General features: G+C 51.5%; 1 protein-coding gene across 1 annotated transcript in view; it reads right to left on the bottom strand.

Moving 5' to 3' along the window:
- Nucleotides 1–19,923, bottom strand: part of SHANK2 (SH3 and multiple ankyrin repeat domains 2) — a 604,092-nt gene that overhangs the window by 14,292 nt on the left and 569,877 nt on the right. The window contains exons 20-23 of the mRNA XM_006860817.1: nucleotides 12,078–12,208; nucleotides 10,695–10,806; nucleotides 4,970–4,990; nucleotides 1,466–3,812 (exon numbers count right to left, since the gene is read on the bottom strand). Coding sequence (XP_006860879.1) covers nucleotides 1,466–3,812; nucleotides 4,970–4,990; nucleotides 10,695–10,806; nucleotides 12,078–12,208 — 2,611 coding nt within the window. The remainder of the gene's footprint in view (nucleotides 1–1,465; nucleotides 3,813–4,969; nucleotides 4,991–10,694; nucleotides 10,807–12,077; nucleotides 12,209–19,923) is intronic.

Here is a 19,923-nt window from a genome sequence, read left to right as displayed (position 1 = left end):
CATGGGGACACTTTTTTATGTAACAGGAGAACTTTTTTTTTTAAAAAAAGAATCTCTCCTCAATTCTTGGTGACATTTGAATGCCACAATGAAGGAAGGGGTGTCCAGTTAAAGGACAAGTGACCAAAAGCCAATCTGTCAAATGTCATCTGAAGAGGAATTTGAGCCATCCCAGGAACGTGTTCTCATCCACACTGGAAGCAATCTGGAGAATTATGGCTCTCTGTTCCTGTCTCCAGAGCCCACCGTGGGGTGACAATACTGAAAAAAGGGGTGGAGTTGTTGTATCCAGAGCTCACGCAGTGGGAAATACTGAGAACAACTTCATTAGTCAAAAGGATGAAGACGCCGCCCCACCGGGACGAGCCAAACAGCCTGTGCTGCAGGCAAACAAGGAGCCCTGGGAGCGTGGTGGATTGCGAGCTGGGTTGCTGACCGCAAGGTCGACGGTTCAAACCTACCATCAGCTCCCAGGGAGAAAGATGAGGCTGTCTGCTCCTATGAAGATTTACAGCCTCAGAAACCCCGTGGGTCCAAAGGCAGTAGGTTTGGACAGAGAACTGGAACACTGAGTGCTGAGGGGGAAACAGGGTTCTAGTGAGGATCATGCAGACGGCTGCGTGAAAGGTTGTAACGCACAGGGCGCCATAGGCACACACTTCCGGGTTTAGAAACAACGTCTCACGTTTCAGCCCTAGTTCCCAGGGAAACAACACGGACGGCCCCCACGTGACACAGACTGTGACTGGCCGGCTTGTGGGCAGCTGTGAGCCTGCATCCTGGGATCGGGTGGGCTGTCAGGACGGGAGGAAGGGAGAGGAACCCGCACACAGGCCACCCCCACTTAGACCCCCATGTCCTCCTGCTCACTCCCGATCCTGCCCAACTCTTGGGCCACATGGTTACTTCCTGTTACCCACTCAGAGTACAATTTTGGCTTTTGGGAGGCTCTCCCTACATGGCACAAACTGTCAACGTGCTTGGTCGCTCACCAGAACGTTGGTGGTTGGATTCCACCCCGAGGTACCTAGGAAGAAAGGCCTGGTAACCAACACCCTTAAGGAGCACAGTCCTACTGACACCCACGGGGACACCATGAGTCAGAGCTGACTCCATGGCAACAGATCGGCTGTTGGAAACAGCCCTTTGAGTGGTGCTTGCCCAGACCCGGGGGGCGAGGAGGGACAGAGCAGAGCTGCCCTACAGAAGCCAGCGTGGTTAGGGTTCCATGCAGACACGTTTCCGTGGGAGCAGCGCCAAGTCCTCTCAGTCTGTTCCCATTTACCTGTGCGGCGCCAGAGTCCGGAGATCAAGCGAAACAAGTGTGCTACAGTGTGAACGCACACAGGCCACACGGGGGGCTTGCGGAAGCCCCTCTTCCAGTCTGCTTTGGTGGCTCCCCACGAGGACTTGCGGATCCATACCGATGAGACACACTGGCCTGGGTGTCGAGTAGGGAACTTACCTGGTCGCGAGGCTGGCAGGCTTGCTTCCTGTGGGCGAGACCAGTCCTTCCCCTGGCTTGGCCGATTTCTCTCGGTTCATTTGCTGCAGGATTGAGTTCAATTCACTAATGACGTTCGCCTTTGGGCCTGAGAGGATTGGGCTCTTGACCTCTGCTGTGTCGCCCCATAGTTTGGAGGTCCTTGGCTGAACCACCTTGGTCGTGCCGGACTGGGCAGCGCCAGGCGGGGGTGGCGGGGCCGGCGGGGGCAGGACAAAGCCGTCCGCCTCCTCCTCCAGCAACGCGTCCTGATAAAGCATGTTACTTTTGTGGATGATTGGCTTCAATTTGGGCTTCGGGGGGACTGGGGGCTTATCGACCACGAACGCCTGTCCATCCGCGTAGACCGTGGCGGTGTCCGTGTTGTCACCGCCCTCCGAGGACAAGGTGGAGATGCTGGACACGGTGGACATGGTGCTGGTCGTCTCCAGGTGGTGGTCACTGCTGCTGCGGCTGTCCGCCTCCTCGATGCCCGAGTCCGTGACGGCGTCGAAGCTCTCGGGGGGCGGCAGGAACGAGGTGGGCAGGCAGTTTGAGAGACCAGCTGCCTTCTGGCCGCCCGTCGAGTTGGACGAAGGGGGCTGAGGGGCGTCCGGTCTCTTGGGCTTGGCCAGGTCGGCCAGGGCGGGGACGGAAGCGGCGTGGTCGTCGGGGATATCAAAACTGTTGGCGAATTCCAGGGGCGGAGGTAATGGCTCTGTAAAAATAAAGTCTTCGTCCAAGTCCACGGAGGCTAGAGGCGGAGGGGGGATGCGGAAGGGCAAGACCACCGCCTCCTCCACGGAGCCGGCCGTCACCATGGCTCTGCTGGGCGCGGCGGCCGGCTCGGGGGCAGCGGAGAGCTGCAAAGCACCTTCGGTTTCGGAGACGCCTTCTGGCACTTCTGGTGGCGAGAGGCCCAGCTGTGTTTCCCCCGGTGCCGGCTGGTCCTCCTGGTCCGGGGAGCCGTCCACCTTGGCGGCGTCCACAGTGTGGACCATGAGCAGACCGGCCGATCTCTGCTGGGACGTGTCCACGATGGGGATGAGCATGTTCTTGTCCTCACCCTTCCGGTCTCGGCTCAGCTCCGTTTCGTACTTGTTCTCTGTCTCCTGCCTCCGCAGTGGACCCCTCGTGTTCTGCCTGGTAACAACAGGCGTGAAGGTGGGCTCGGGGCCGGCCCGCATCTTGGTGTCGATGTACAGGGGCTTGTTGAGGTCAGCCTTGGGGGCCTCCCCCTTGGGCCCCTGCTGGGACTCCTTCATGGCCCGGTCCCTGGCGGACAGCGCTAGGGCCAGCGGGGAGCTGGGGTCAAGCAGCCTCCCCGTGAGCGGGTGGACGTAATTCTCGGGGCCTCCTTCAGGACCCTTGACTGTGGACGTCAGATTCAGTGGCCTCCCGACCTCGCCCTGAGCTCCGCCGGCCTCGCCCCCACCGACAAGGTGATTCTCGGGCTCCCTGGACGCTGCCCCGGGCGGTACCAGCTGCTGGGCCTCCTCCTCGTCGGCGAGCCCGCCCTCCTCGGGGAACGTGGAAGGCTGCGTCCTGGGTGCGAGCAGCCCGAGCCCCACGTCCTCGTCCCCCAGGTCGGTGGACAGGAAGGCCGGCGAGTTCCTCCGGGCCTCCAGCCGCTTCTCGCGGTCACGCACGGCCCCGGCGATGGCGGCAGCGAAGGGGCTGCTGACCCCCAGGCTGTCTTCGGGCCGCAGCTGACCGGGCTGCTCGACGGCCTGCGAGTCGGTCTCCACGCTGCTGGCCTGGCTACTCTTGCCACTGCTGCTGGTAGACGGCTCTTTGACGATGATGGTGGGGACAGGGATGGAGTACGTCTTCTCGGGGCTGTCCTCCACATTGGACTGCTTCACCAGCATGCCCTTCCGCCGCGCGGGCTTGGCCGGCACGTAGACAGCCTTGTTGGCCAGCCTGCCCACCTCCGAGTAGGGGTTCTCGGGCATCTGGCCCCGCTTGCTGCGCACGTTGGCTTGGGCGGCGGCGTGGCGACTGTACAGGTCCTCGGAGTCCAGGGAGTATCGGTCAAGCTCTCTCCTGTAGTAGGTGGCCTTCTCCCGCATCGTGGAGGCCACCGTGTCAGACCGGCCGGCCGCCGAGACCTTGGCGGCGGGGTTCTGGTTAAATGCGGGCTTGATGGTCCCGTAGACGCGTGGCGTTGGGGACTTGGGGCAGTTGTAGGTGGTGGGGGAGGGCGGTGGTGGAGACGGGGGCACAGATTGGGGCGGAGGGGGAATGTCTTCGGAGGTGTCGGGCATGGACAGGCTCCTGGTGAACTTGAGTGGAGGGGCCAGAAACTGCCTCTCTTCCTCCGTGATCCCTGCCAAGAGACAGGGCGGTTAGTTTCAGCCTCGGCCGCCATGGTTCAGTCCCGACAGCGATGTGTCCACCGCACGCACAGAGAGGACGTACAGATCTCCTCAAAGCACAGCACAAGCCACGGTGACAAGGAGGAGGGACCACAAAGAAAGGCCAAGAACACGAAAGAAAGAAGCCACTGTGATGAATCAGTGCGTGTGATACCCCTAGGCCCGGGTGGGGGGGCGTCTGTGATCTCCTGGGGCTGTCCTGTGTGAGTTGAGGGTGCACGGGTCAGGGAGCGGGTGGGGAGCATTTGCTGGTGTGACGTGGGTGGTGCAGAGCTGCTGTCGGGTGGCATCAAAGTGGGATCAGCACCGTCCCTTCCTGCTGGGAGGATGCCTAACTGGGCATCTTTGGAGCCCCACAAGGATGGCATGAGGGGGTGGCTCAGAGAGAGGGCCATTCAGACTGTGAAACATGTCTCTTTATCCAAGACAGTGCCCAGACCAGAGCTGGATTCCGAGCAGACACTTGGGGGTCTTTGGGGAGCTCTAGAGCTGGTCCTTCTTAAGAGCAGGAACTGGGGTGCAGGGTGATGTAGCAGCCTAGTTCAATGGTGGCAAGGTCTGAGTCCTGGGGACTTAGCCCAGGCTGCGTCTCAACTCGACCCAGTGGGACCACAAGTGTGTCCGATTGTGTGAGAGGCTATGCCTCAGGCTCCCGGCTCCTGCCTGAGGGAGTTGCTGTGTGTGTTATCTGGCTGTGCCCGGAGAGATGTGAAAATGTTAACACAGTGCACGCTGGGAAAGGGTGAGCAGGAACACACACGAGAGACAGACAGACAGGCAGACAGGACTTACGTGCCCACTGAGCATGCAGAGGTGGGGAGGGGTGGGTCAGGGGGGAGCAAAACGCTTCACTTCACATCAAAACACCTCCCGGGACAGACTACAGTGATGTCTCTGGATCAGCAAGTCCATTTGATAAGGGTATTCCAAATACCACATACTCCTTGAGTGGGGACAATTTGGTTGCAAAAGGCTCGTATTGGTCGTGCATTACGGGTTGGCTGACTGACAGCTCAGCCCCCAAGGAGTACTGATTTAAGAATACACCTTATGGGGTCATTTGGGCTACATTCAGATGACAGATTCCAGACCATAGGAGACCACCAACCTGAGAGAAAGATTCTGCTGTCTGACAGGAGGAAATGGGCCGTTATTAACAAGGTAACAAACAGCGACTCACGGTTTACAGGCCACCCTCCTGCCCGGGCCCTGAGTGGTTGGGACGAGGGGGTTGGAGGCGTAAGGCCCCGGCAGTTTGGTGTCTAGTTAGGACGGTTCTAGAACAGGGAACCCTTGGGGGCAGAACCAGGGCCCCGAGGACTTGGAGCGACAGCTCTCTGAGGTCCTGCGGCTGTGGCCTTGGCGTCTATGGGAACCAACGAGGCAAAAGCAAGGAAAGACTCTCACAAAGGGGACACATTTCGTAGGGACCACTGTGACACAAATGAGAAGATCAAGCCGTGTTACACAAGACAGGATACGATTTCGTTAGCATTCCAGAACCTGACCCAGCCAACCTTCGAAGTATGTCCCCTTGAGCTCATCCCACAGAAGCGTGGCAGTCCGTGTTGGGAAAGTGGGGAGCTGGTCAACCTGCCCAGTTTGGCCGGCACAGGACGGGGTGTGGGAACTGGTCTGGGCTGCCCCCAACCTTCCTCGTGATACATGAGGAAAAGTTAGAATATACTGCTACAAAATCAAAGACAATTTTCTGACAGGAAATCCTCACAGTGGGAACCTCCTGGGTCTTGGCTTCATCTCCTTCTAGGTCCATAGGCTCTTGAGGAGTGGCCCCGCCCCTAAACCCGCCCCGCAGAACTCTGCGCTCTCTGATTGGCCCCACGTCCCAACAGCACTAGCGTGGGCATTCTCAAGTGACTTGAACTGTGTTCCTTTTCACTGGCCTTTGAGTTTTGGGAGCAAGAATAAATGTGAAGGGGAAAGGTCAGGGCTGCGGGTGCATGGGGGTAAGGCTTCCCAAGGAAATGCTCACAGGATAGCCCGTGCTACTCTTAAGGAATAAGCAGGTGGATTGTGATGGAAAAATAGTCCTCAGTGCAGCTTTCATGGTCTTTTCCGTACTGAGGTAGGTTTCCAGTTTCTAAAACCTTCTCCCTGATGTCTTACATCCTTTGAGAAAATCTCTTAAGGTGACCCCCTTGGGGATCCTCTCCCAAATCGCCATCATGTTCCGAGCTGACTTCTCTGCCTTAAATTGAACTGGTCCAGCAGGCTCCCTCAGAAGACACTGTTTAGATGGGACCTTTTTTTTTTTTTTAAAAAAAAAAAAGGCATCGTAATGAGACCAACCCACAGGCCCCTGCCAGTCTGGTACACTGTGGTGGCTTGCATGTCGCTGTGATGTTGGATGCCACTGTTGTTTCAAAGAGCAGCAGGGTCACCCATGCTGGGCAGGTTTCAGCGGTGTTTCCAGACTAAGACAGGCTAGGAAGAAGAATAGGTGGTCCCCTTCTGTAGGATTAGACACTGAAGATTTTGTGAATAGCAATGAAATCTTGTCTGATAGAATACCGGAAGTTGAGGCCCTCAGGTCGGAAGACACTTGAGGTATGACTGAGGATGAGCTGCCCCCTCAAAGTAGAGTCGACCTCAGCGATGTGGACAGGGCCAAGCTGTTGGAACCTTCGCTTGCTGATGGGGCACAACTCAAAATGAAGAGAAACAGCTGCAGACCTGGAGTGTGGGATGTTTGAAATATGACTCTGGAAGAATTGGAAGTCATCAAAAATGAGATGGAACTCAAAGGTCCACGACCTAGGCATTGGTAAATTGAAATGGACTGGTATCGGCTATTTTGGATTGGACAATGGGATGGTTTACTATGCCAGGAATGACAAATTCAAGAGGAATGGCATTGTGATCATCATCAAAAAGGACATTTCAATATCATTCTTGAAGTATGGACTTCTGGTGTGGTGTTGCAGGATAATGTGCTGGACTGCAAGGTCAGTTTGAACCATAAGGTTGGCGGTTCAAACCAACCAGTCACTCCTCAGAAACCCTATACGAGGTCGCTATGGGTCAGAACTGACTTGATGGCACTTAACAACAATATCTTGAAATATAATGCTACTGTGATACCATAGTATCTATACAACTACAAGGAAGACCAGTTAATACCACTATTGTTCAAATTTATGCACCAACCTACAAGCCAATGATGAAGAAACTGAACAATTCTACCAACATCTTTAGTGTGAAATTGATGAAATATGCAATCAAGATGTATTGATCATTATTGGTGATTGGAATGCAAAGGTTGGCAACAAACAGGAAGGACCATTAGTTGGAAAATATGACCTTGGTGACGCTGGAAATGACGCTGGAAATCGCATGACAGAATTTTGCAAGACCAATGACTTACTAATCGCAAATACCTTTTTACAATAACATATAAGACAATTATACCCATGGACCTCACCAGATGGAATACACAGAAATCAAAGAGACTACATCTGTGGGAAGAGATGGTGGAAAAGTTCCATACCATTAACAAAACAAGGCCAGGGGCAGATTGGGAAAACACCATCAGTTGCTCACATGCAAATTCAGGATAAAGCTGGAGAAAATGAAAACAAGTCTATGAGAGCCAAAATAGGACTTTGAGTAGGCCCTACCTGAATTTAGAGACCAGCTCACGAACAGATTTTGTGTATTAGACACTGATGATTGAAGACCAGAGGAGTTGTGGGATGACCTCAGGAACATCATACAGGAAGAAAGCAAAAGGTCATTAAAGACAGGAAAGGAAGACCAAAGTAGATGTCAGAAGAGACTCTTGCATGTAGAAAATCCTAAAGGGATGGAAGGAATGAAATTAAAGAACTGAAGAGAAGATTTCAAAGGGCAGCTTGAGAAGATAAAATCAAGTATTATAATGAAATGTGCAAAGACTTGGAATTCTTCCCTGAAGGGAAGAACACGCTCAAAATTTCTCAAATTGAAAGAACTGAATAAAACAAAATTCAAACCTCGACTAATAATATTGAAGCATTCTCTGGGCAAAATATTCAATGGTACAGAAAGTATCAAAAGAAGATGGAAGGAATACACAGAGTCACTGTACCAAAAAGAACTGGTTGAAAAACACCAATACATATTATAATCAAACTTTTCAAAACCAAAGACAGGAAAGAATCCTTAGAGAAGCTTGGGAAAAACGAACAGTTAGCTACAGGGGAGAACCAATATAATCAAGCTCTGATTTCTCAGCAAAAACCATGCAGGGCAAGAAGAGAATGGAATGACACATAAAACACAGACAGAAATAAATTGCCAAACAGCAAAATTGTCCATCAAATAGGTGCATGAAATTAGGTCATTTTTAGATAAACAGAAATTAACAGAATTTGTAAAAACCAGACGCACCTTACAAAAAATACTAAAGGGCTTTCTTTGGATGGAGAACCAACAAGAGCAGACAACAGCCGGAGACTCACATACATGACAATATCTTCTAGACTGAACCCAGATATGGAAGTGTTCAAAGTAAAACAGACTAAACACAGAGAGCCAGAGATACAGTTCCTACAACAACAAAAACCATAAAGGAAAAGGAGGGAATAACGTAGCTAGCTACAGAATTTCCAAATGAAGAGAAAATCAAATTGATTTTTTAAAAAAATTAAATAAAAAGAAACCTAACTGTAACCCTAAAAACAAGACCAATCCCTACGTCTAACATGAATTCTAGTTCTGACCATAATCCTAACAATAAACCAAGTTCCAGGCCTAGTTTGCATTCCTGGTGTGGTGCTGTACGGCCAGCACTGGACTTCAAACCAGAAGGTTGGCAGCTGCCCTTCGGAAACCCTATAGAGGGTTGCTAGGAGTCAGAACCGACTGGATGGTATTTAACAAGTCCTAGCCTAGATCTAGCCCTAGTCCTAGCCCTAACCATCACTCCTCACTTCTACCTACCCCTCAGCCTCCAGCAAGGCAGAAATAGAACAAAAGCTGGTCCATGTTCAATCATGATGGTACTGAAGTTGGAAGTCCAAGCTGTTCCAAAGGCACTGACAGAAACAAAGACTCCAGGGACTGATGGAACACAAATGGAAATCTTTCAACAAACGGACGCAGCACTGGAGGCACTCCGTCATCTAGGCCAAGAAATCTGGACGACAGCTATCTGGCCAACTGACTGGAAGAGATCCGTATGTGTGCCCATCCCAAAGAAAGATGACCCAACAGAGTGTGGAAATTATGGAACAAAATAATTACTATCACACACAAATAAAATCTTACTGAAGATAATTAAATATTTGTAGTACTATCTCAGCACGGAGTTGCCAGAAATTATAGCTGAATTCAGAAGAGGATGGGGAAATGAGGAATGACATTGCTGACATCAGATGGATCTTGGCTGACAGCAAGCAGAGACGACCAGACACATGTTTACTTGTTGTTTATTGACTATGCAAAAGCTTTCAACTGTGCTGATCAAAACAAACTATGGATGGGAAGATTCTAGAAGACTTAATTGTGCCCATGCAAGAGGCAGTTAGTGAAACAGAACAAGGAAAACTGTGTGATTTAAAATCTGGAAAGGTGTGCGTCAGAGTTGTATCCCTTCACCATACCTATTCAATCTGCATGCTAAGCAAATAATCCAAGAAGTTGGACTATATGAAGAAGAACGTGGCATCAGGATTGGAGGAAGACTCATTAACAATGTGTGACAGACAGATAATACAATCTTGTTTGCTGAAAGGGAAGAGGATTTAAGATCAAAGACTGCAGTCTTTAGTATGTATGATAACTCATTGTAAACAAAACAAAACCCCTTACCATGGGACCAATAAACAATATCATGATAAATGAGAAGAGATCGAAATTGTCAAGGATTTCATTTTATTTGGATCAAGAATCAATGTTTGTGGAAGTAACAGCCAAGAAATCAAACATGTATTGGGCAAATCTGCTGCAAAACATCTTTTTAAAATGTTAAAAAATAAAGACATCACTTTGAAGACTAAGGTGTGCCTGGCCCAGGCTATAGATTTTCACTTGCCTGAAATGCATGTGAAAGTTGGACAACGAATAAGGAAGACCGTAGAAGAATCGAGGCATTTGAGTTGTGGTGTTGGAGGAGAATGTTAAAAGTCTCATGAACTGAATGAACAAACAAGTCTGTCAGGGAAGAAGTACAGCCAGAATGCTCCTTAGAAGCCAGGATGCCCAGACTTGGTCTCTCAGACTTCAGACATATCAGGAGGGACTAAGTGCCTGGAGAAGGACATCATGCTTGGTAAAGTGTAGAGGAAGCAAAAAAAGACGAAGACCCCTAAGGAGATGGAATGGCCCAGCAGCAGCAGCAATAAGGTCAAATGCAGCGACGACTGTGAGGTGGGCACAGGACCAGGCGGTGTTTCGTTCTGCTGTGCGTCAGGGTTGCTGTGAGTTGGAACCGACTTGATGGCACTTCCCAACAACATTTACAATAGCATGTATGAACTGGAAACCTATTAGCAATACTTTTAGATTTACCCTGGTGTTTCTTCCCTTGCCACCCTGCTGGCATTTCCACAAATGACTTGGCTGGCCAGATCAGAAAACCCGCCCCAAATTTGATATCCCCACTGGGAGGGACTCTAAACTGCTTACTCAATTAGATGTCTGCTGAGTGGCTGGGGCCAGCTACTGCCCCCTAGTGGAAGGGCCTGGTGGCGCAGCTGCCGTGTGGCAACAACATGGCGGCCACAGGGAGAGGGGGACCCCTGCTGGTGGGATGGGCAGCTCTCCCAATGGGTGCTAAGGGCTATGTTGAAAGCCAAGGGGCAACTTCTCCAGGTGAGGGTCACGCTTCTTACCTATCGATTTCTGCCTTCGCATCGTACCTCGAGGGATGCCCAGAAACGGGCCTTTTGGGCTCCCGGGAACGGTGGGCGTCATTACGGCGATCCCCTGACGCTCATACACCGACTGCAAAGAGAGGTCACGGTGAGACGCGGTCACGGGACTCCCGGGCCAACCTCCAGCCTCGAGACCGAGGACACCTATGGCCCCCCACCACGCCATCCCTGATCCTGTGACAGCCTCGTGGAAACCAAGTCCACCTGGAGCCGTATCCACTGGACGATCTGACATGCGTCCCCCAGAGGGGCCCAGCAAGCGGGGGCAGGGCAGTGGACACTCAATCAGGATTCCCCGTTTCCTCCTCTGAAAGATGCGAAGCTCGGGAGGGTGGCTGGGAAGAGGGCAAGGTGTCCAGTGAGGGGGCAAGGCAGCCTCCACGTGCCTCCACCATCACAGCTGATGGTGTTGGTCGATTGCAGGGGGGGACCAGCTCTGGAAGGGATGGGGGGCAGATCTCAGTGCCCAGTTACTGATGTGACCCAAATGTCTCACAATCTCTGAGACAACCTCGGTGCCCTCACCTCCTCTGTGGGCAGACGGCACAGAGGCCCCCGGACACTGGAGAGGAAAGAGGGTGCTTGCATAGGCTGTTTGGGAGTCTGGTAAGCCTGGAACCATATGGGTTCCAGGTGACCATATGGGCACAGAGCAAGAGGCACGGACCTCCCACCTCCCCTTCCCTCCAAGGAGGGGGCTTCAGGGGGATCAAGGGTCAATGCCTCCATTGTGCTGGTTCCGTGTGTTAATATGACACAACTCTGTCATCAAACGTGTGGCTTTCATGGGGATTACTGGAGTCCCGGTGTGGTACTGCGGATAAACACTGGACTGCTAACCGCAAGGTCGGCAGTTCACACCCACCAGCTGCTCCTCAGAAACCCTGTATAAGGTTGCGATGAGTAGGCACCGACTCCACCACACACAACCACAACGACACTCTATAGACTCCACCAAACAGACTCCACCCAAGGAAGTTACTAAGTGAAATGAATCATGGGCTCCCCGGTGGCAGAACCCGCTGCTCATCGGCCCGATGTTCATGTAGAGGTCCCCCCAGTTGTGGGGGTTCCTGGCATTCCACCCTAGAGGGTTTCTTTACTTCATGCAGAGTAGGAACAGAGTCGCCTGGTTCAAACACCCCTTCACACATGTCGGGGGGATGATGGCATCAAGGATCAGGGACACCCCTGACACATCACCAGAGAAGTGAGGTTCCAACCCAAGGCTGCGGCCTTCCTGCCCCTGGTCTGTGCTGGGCCACACCCCCAAAGACCAGTCACCGGCACACCTGTGGGGGCCAAAGCCTCCAAACCCCCACTTCCCGGGCCCCCACTCACGTTCACGTCGGAGACCGAAGGGAAGCACCGACTGCTCGGCCTCTGTTTGATGGTGGCTACCCTAGACTCCACAGCCACATTTTCGGAAGCCCGAGACAGCTTGGAGGCGGGGACCATCTCATCGGGCTTATCTGCAAGGCAAGGGGTTGCCGATAAAAACAGGGGGACTCACAAATCAGCCTTTCAGGGCTAGTGAGGTGAGACTGCCCGGCAGCGAGATCCTGAGGGTGTCCGCTGGTTACTGAGTATCTATCTTCCCTTCCTGTTGCCCAGGCACATACTGTGGCGCCCGGGGGACCAAGGGCCCGGCCCATCTGCAACCCTCACGCTGGGAGGGGACAGTCACACAGCAACACAGGGACATAGCAGCTTCCCTGGGACATGCCACGCCACACCACAGCCGGTGGCCTCCCCTGGACATGCCATGACACACCACGCCACAAGAGCTGGTGGCTTTTTGTGAGAGTTGTTTTTTGGGTGGGTCACTATTCTGACCTTGGGATATTCATTCTCAGGGGTATGAACTGCAACGAACCCACGGACACTTGTGATGTTTTTTGTGAGACTCAAGAGTTGTGATTCTTTGGCCAGAAAAGCCACTGCCCCCACATAGTCTGCCGGCGAGGGACCCTGGTGCTGCCAGCTGGGACCCATTAGAACCTCAATCGGGGCTGGGCTAGAAGCCTCCATGCCTTTCTTCTAAAAGTCAAATCTCTCTCTTTTCACTTTCTAAACATCGTATTGCGGAGAGATCCACACAACAACACACTTGCCGTTTCAGGACATTTATGAGTTCAGTTCAGAGACATTCATTTCAGTCACCAAACCCCCCTTTTGGATCTCTTTATAGTGCTGAGAAGGAGCTCTGGTAGCGTAGTGGTTACGAATCGGGCTGCAAATCACAAGGTCAGCAGTTCGAAACTACCAGTTATTCCACAGGAGAAAGATGAGACTTTGTGCTCCTGTAAAGATTTACACCCTCGGAAACCCTGTACAGGGTCACTGTGAGTCGGAACTGACTCCACGGCACACAACAACAACAACATAGTGCTGACAATGACACAGCAAACATTTACCAATGCAACAGTGTCCACAGATATTCATTAAATGACACGGTCATCTTTCTCCACTATTGTTAAGAAGGTTCCGACTCATAGTGACCCTGTATAGGGTTTCCGATGAGCGGCTGGTGAGCTTGAACCGCCAACCTCGTGGTTCAAACCGACTTTGCAGTCTAGTGCATTAGCCCACAGCGCCACACCAGGATTCCACTGACTCAGACTTCTTGTTGCTAGGGGCCATCGAGTTGGTACCGACTCGTAGCGATCCTATGTACAATAGAGCGAAACACTGCCTGATCCTGGGCCAACCTCACAATTGTTGCCATGCTTGAGCCCACTGATGCTGCCACTTCGCCAATCCATCTCACTGGGAGTCTTCTATTGCAGACCGCAGGTACTGGGATGCTGAGGACCGGTGTCATGGACGAAAATCCAGCATGTGGCCGCACTCAGACTTGCTGGCCAGAGACCCTGAGGGCCCAAGGAAGTAACCTCTGGAGGTCCCGGGTTCATTGGCTTTTACGAACTCACTGATGGGCTAGCTCTGTATAATTCTCTTTAGTCCTATTAATTCATTCTATGCTTCGAACTCCAGTAATTGTAGCTTCTGAGAAAATGGTTTCTTATGTGCCTCTCTTAATGTCTCCACTGTGTTGGCAGTGCTTAAGGTTCTAGGAACAAATCTCTCTGAGGAAAAAACTCTGGCCACTGGGCAAGCTCGTCCAAACTGTTCTTTATCAAATTATTCAGTTATGTTTGATATTAACTTAATACATGAGCCCTTGATACCCATGGACAAATATTAAAACAAAAACTGCTCCTAAAGCCGAGGCTGTAAAAGGTTCCAAAAACAAGTTTCCCCCAAGGAATTCACCCAAAGTGGATTGGTGAATTCCGGGGTTTTGTCCAAAGAGCAATAGCATCAGCCATCTTAAATCGTCCCCAGGTGCAGATCATTGACCTAGGCGTCTTTCTTCCTCCTGCAAGTCTCGGCCAGGCAGCTGACACAGCAGGACTCCTCCTAATCCTTTTCACCTTTTCCCATTCGAGATTAGGTGCTATAGGTATGTTAATTAGCCTGGAGAAACCGAGTTGCTGCCCTGGGATTCGAACCTGAAAAGTACTATATAAATTTGCTTGAATTTCTGGAAAATTAAGGATGTTAGGTTATCAAGACAATTTGTGATGTATGTTTTAGAATTTGATTCCTGTAAATCATGGTCTTCTGTTTTGAATGATTAATCACATTTCACTTCTGTACCCCGTCTTAATAAACCCCGCCTTCCTTTGTGTAAAGCTCCTCCCCGAAAAAAACGGAGGCGCAGACCACAGCCCGCATGCGTTACAGCTGGCAAGGCATGTGTTGCGGCTTGCAGTACGGGCAGGCATTGCAGTTGGCAAGGTGTGCAAACGGCATGCATAGCCAAAATGTTTACAATGCAGGATCTGTCTGATGCCAGTTATGCATCCACTCTAGTTTTAGGGTGTCTATTTGTCTCTCTTGTTGTGTCTTTGTGTATTCTTTCTCTATCTCTGTCGCCGCCAGATCTCCCTCCTTCGTGAACCAAACTCTCATGTCGAAACCGGTTCTCGACAGTCTTCCTCTTTTTCTCTGACCCTCCACCTTACCAAACATGACAGCCTTCTCCAGCAACTGCTCCCTCCTGACAATATGTCCAAAGTATGAGAGATGAAGTTTGGCCTCCAAGAAGCACTCTGGCTGCACTTCTTCTAACATAGATTTGTTGATTCTTTCAGCAGCCCATGGCACTTTCAATATTCTCCTCCAACACCATAACTCAAAGGCATCAATTCTTGTACGGTCTTCCTTATTCACTGTCCAGCTTTCGTATGCATATGAGGTTATTGAAAATACCATGGCTTGGGTCAGGCACACCTTAGTCCTCAAGCTGACATCTTTGCTCTTCAACACTTTAAAGAGGTCTTGTGCAGCAGATTTGTCTAATGCAATACGTCGTTTGATCTCTTGGCTGTTGCTTCCATGAGTGTTGACTCGGGCTAACCTCCCTGAAATATCATCACGCCAGACATGGCAAACTGTGGTCCGGGGTCCAAATCCTAGGCCCTGGAGCTGAAAAGGGTTTTAATATAAGGAGCCCTGATGATGTTGTAGGATGAACATTGGACTGCTAACCACGAGTTTGACAGCTCAACCCCAACAGCCGCTCTGTGGGAGAAAGTTGAGGCTTTCTGTTTCTGCAAAGATTCACAGCCTCGGAAACCCTACACAAGGCCACATGAGTTGGAACTTGATGGTGCCTAACAACACCAGCAACGACAGAAGGATATACAACACACACCATGTGGCCCTCAACAACACAACACTGGGTGATGTCCCAGTGATCCCGTGTGTGTCAGACATGAAGGGCTTCCCCAGAACTGGGGACTGGACTCGGCTCCAACTCTGGGGGCTTCTTCTCAGCGGTGTCCTGCTCGCCTCCATGCAGATGTTGATGGGTCCTCCCTCTCCTCCGATGGAGCACAGCTCAGACTGAGCCTTCCTGGTCTTGCCTCCAACCTCACCGAGGTGATGACCTGAAGTCTTTCCCCCTCTCCGGGGGGAGAGGACACCCAGGAGCCCAAGACAAGGGCTTATCTCCCAGAGTCTGGTGAGCTTGGCCTGAGGCAGGGTGCCAGGGAGCAGGCCTGGCGTCCATTCTGGTCTGACCACGGCTCTAGATTTTAAATGACGGGCTTCCAATCAACAGTCTGGACACATGAGGTTTTGTGACGTGGGTGCCTCCTGAGTCCTAAGCTTGGTGGCAGCCTTGTCAAGGCTTGGACACTGCTGGATGGCCGAGTGGAGGGCACCAGGGGTGAGGAGTCACCAGAGGGTCATGTTCATGGCTGGGTCCTCCGGACACCAAGAGTCTGTCCCTTTGGTCTTCACAATCTGACCTCCTGTCTGCCGCTGAGGTCTCCCTGGACCAACATCTGGGATCTCCATTTTGGGGCCTTGGGCTTTTGGCTGACACCCCAAAAATGTGCACTGAGAGACTGCCCTGTCGGCAGGGCCCCGACTTTGGTGGAAACTCAGAGTTCTCTTAGCTCCATTTCTCACCCCACAGAGGAGGGGTCAGTCGCATTTTGTAGACAGAGCAACTGAGTGTCTGAGATGGGTTAGGTTATGCAAGACAGGATCTACTCTCACGTCTGTGGGGCTGTCGGGCTAACACCAGTGGGTACTGGCCCCTAGTGGTCACTTGGCCAATGAGAAAGCAGGCGTGTTTGTGTGTGTGTGTATGCTGTTGTTAAGTGCCGCTGAGTCGATTTCGACTTATAGCGAGCCTATATAGGGTTTCTGAGGAGCATCTGGTGGTTTTGAACTGTTGACTTTGTGGTTCGGTGTCTAGTGCTAACCGTACAGCACCATACCAGGAGTCCTTATATATGTGGAATCCTGATATGGCACCGCAGGACAATGCACTGGACCCAAAGGTCGGTTTGAAATGCAAGGTTGGTGGTTCAAATTCACCAGGTGCTCCTCGGAAACCCTACATAGGATGGCTATGAGTTGGAACTGACTTGATGGCACTTAACAACAACACACACACACACATATATGTACACACATGTGTGGGGTCTTGCTTCCCCCCCCCTCACGTTTTTCCCATCTGATGGGTAGGCTTTGACTCAGACATTCAAAGGGTGTTCCCTCTCCTCCACCCTCAACCGAGGGCAGTGAGTCTTTGCTCTACACCCGCCGCCCCCTGAGCCCTTCAAGGGTGCAGCTGAACAGAACACGTGACAGTCGCGTGGTCCGAGGGTCCTTCTGAACAGAACACGTGACAGTCTCCTGGTCTGAGGGTCCTTCTGAACAGAACATGTGATAGTCACGTGGTCCGAGGGTCCTTCTGAACAGAACATGTGATAGTCACGTGGTCCGAGGGTCCTTCTGAACAGAACACATGATAGTCGCGTGGTCCGGGGAGCCTCTTCAGTTCAGAGTCCAGTCACTGTTGGTTCCATCTGGTGGCTTACGCCAGGGTCCCTCAGACTCTGGGGCACGCTGACCTGTAACCCTGTTCAGCCGTCTCGGGTTCCTGAGGTCACATGGTTACCAGAACACGAGGGCATTGATGAAAGGCTTGTCATTTCAGACTTGAGGATAACCTTCAATCACAGCCGTGGATCCTTTCAGGATCTGGACGAGGGGGACCAGTGGGTCAGCCTCTGTGGACCCAGCCCCACAGGCGGACGTGAGAACTGACACCTGATTGGATGAAAATGACTAGACGTGGGAGCCCCTCCCGACACTGCTTCTCCTGGGGACAGGTGAGAACCTTCACTGAGACTGGCTCGGGAATTTGGCCTTAGGCCATGCTGTCCACCCAGACACTGAGTGTCGGGCCCCCATTGAGAGGGGGTGCCTCACACCCCAATGCTCCCACCCAGGGCCTTCAGAGGTGTCTGGCCAGCTCAGAATTGAGACCAAGTCCTTCAACCCCATGAATTGCTTCATAGTGTCAGCGTTCCTGGTCAGAGGCTGGCGGGGGTCCCGTCCTTCCTCCCATTGTGCCTGCACTTTTCGGACTTGAGCTCACCCTTTTGCTATCCTTGTGGGTGATGGGAATCAGAGAGCAAACTCCAGAAACTTCCCTGGGGCACACTGAAAGCGCAGAAAGACGGAAGCCACCCATGTCAGGAGCTGTCTGTGGCTTGTGGGCCCTTCACGGTTTAATCTCCCAGGGAAACTGTCCCCTTCCTTACCCAGGAATGGACAGTGCACACCTAGGGCTCTGGTCCTGCTGACCCTTCCTGGCCAGGGGCCGGGTCTGTGGTCTCAGCTGGGGACCCCAATGTGCCTGTCACAGATTAAATTGTAGTTCCCCCAGAATGTGCGTCAGCTGGGCCGGGACATGATTCTCTGTGCTTTGCCTGTTGTGTGATGAGCCCCAGAATGTGATCTGATGTGATAAGCCAGCAAGAGGATTAGGGTGGGATTCAACACCCTTAATCCCATCACAACGTTAGTCCTATGCAAGGGAGTTTCCCAGGGGTGTGGCCTGCAACACCATTTACTTTATAAAAGATAAAGGAGAGAGAAGTGAGCAGAGAGAGAAACCTGCCACCCCAAGAAAGAAGAGCCGGGAGCGGAATGTGTCCTTTGGACCTGGGTCCCTGTGCTGTGAAGCTCCTAGATCCAGGGGAAGATTGATGCTGAAACACACGGAGATCTCCAAGGAATGTGGGTCTACTGATGCTGATGGGAGACAAGGCCCTTCCCCAGAGCCGACAGAGAAAGTCCTTCCCTAGAGCTGACATTCTAAATTCGGACTAGCTCCTAATCCATGAGAGAATAAAGTTCTACTTGGTAAAACCATCCTCTGTCATAGCCCACCCACCCCACCACTGAGGGCTTCTGACTTAAAACGACCCTGTGCTGGGTTCCCGAAACTGTTCATTTTTATGGGAGTAGAAAGTCTCATCTTTCTCCCTTGGAATGGCTGGTGGGTTTGAACCGCTGACCCAGTGGTAAGCAGCCCAGCGCTTATCCTCCAGCACCACTAGGGCTGTTTATGTGTTACAGCAACAGCAGATAACTAAGAAAGCACCCAAGGCTACTCACCCGTTAGGACAGGGTCTGGGGTCCAGAAGGACCACAAACACCCACTCCCCTACCTGTCCTGCCAGTCACCCTCTGGCCTGAGCTTCCCCTGTTCCCTGAGAACCATCATCCTGCACAGTGTCTGGGAGGCACAGTGACGCCTCAACCCAAGCACTGAATGAAGGGGCTTTGCTATTGTTATTAGATGCCGTCAAGTCGTTTCCGACTCATAAGGACCCTGTGCACAACAGAAGGAGACACTGCCTGGTTCTCCGCCTTCCTCACAATTGTTACGCCTGAGCCCATAGCTGCTGCCACTGTGCCGATCCATCCTGCTGGAGATCTGCTTTTCCTCTGACCTTCCACTTTACCAAGCATGATATCCTTCCTTCTCCAGGGATTGGCCCCTCCTGGTAATATGTGCAAAGTATGAAGGATGAAAAATGGCCATCCTGGCTTCTAAGGAGCATTCTGGTTGTACTTCTTCCAACATAGATTAGTTTGCTCTTCTGGCAGTCCATGGTACTTTTAATATTCTTCTCCAACAACGTAATTCTTTACAGTTTTCCTTATTTATTGCTTTCATATGCATATGAGGTGATTAAAAATATCAGGGCTTAAGTCAAGAGCACCTTAGTTCTCTAACAGACGTTAAAGAGGCCTTGTGTTGCAGATTTGCCAAATGCGTGATTTCTTGATTACTGCTTCCCTGAGTGTTGATGGTAGATCCAAGCAAAATAAAGTCTTCGACAACTTCAGTCTTTGCTCTGAGTATCATAATGGTGTTTATTGGTACAGGTGTGAGGATTTCTGTTTTCTTTACATTGAGGTGCAATGCAAACCGAAGGCTGTGGTCTTTCATCTTCACCAGTAAGTATTTTAAGTCCTCATCGCTTCTGGCAAGAATGGTCGTATCGTTTGCATGTTGCAGGTTGTTAATGAGTCTTCCTCCAATCCTGATGCCACATTCTTCTTCATATAATCCAGCTTCTCGGATTATTTACTCAGCGTACAGATTGAATAAGTAAGGTGAAAGGACACAACCCTGGCTCATACCTTTCCTAATTTTAAATGATTCGGTGTCCCCTTGTTCTGTTCTAACGACTGCCTCTTGCTTTATTTATGCACAGGTTCCTCATGAGCACAATGAATTGTTCTGGAACATCCATTCTTGGTAATTTGTTCTCCATAGTTTGTTATGACCCACACAGTAGAA

Source organism: Chrysochloris asiatica, unplaced genomic scaffold (genome assembly GCF_000296735.1).
Source record: "Chrysochloris asiatica unplaced genomic scaffold, ChrAsi1.0 scaffold00040, whole genome shotgun sequence".
Taxonomy (NCBI): Eukaryota; Metazoa; Chordata; class Mammalia; order Afrosoricida; family Chrysochloridae; genus Chrysochloris; species Chrysochloris asiatica.
Note: the sequence above shows the minus strand (reverse complement) of the source record. Positions and strands in the feature narration are given on the sequence as shown.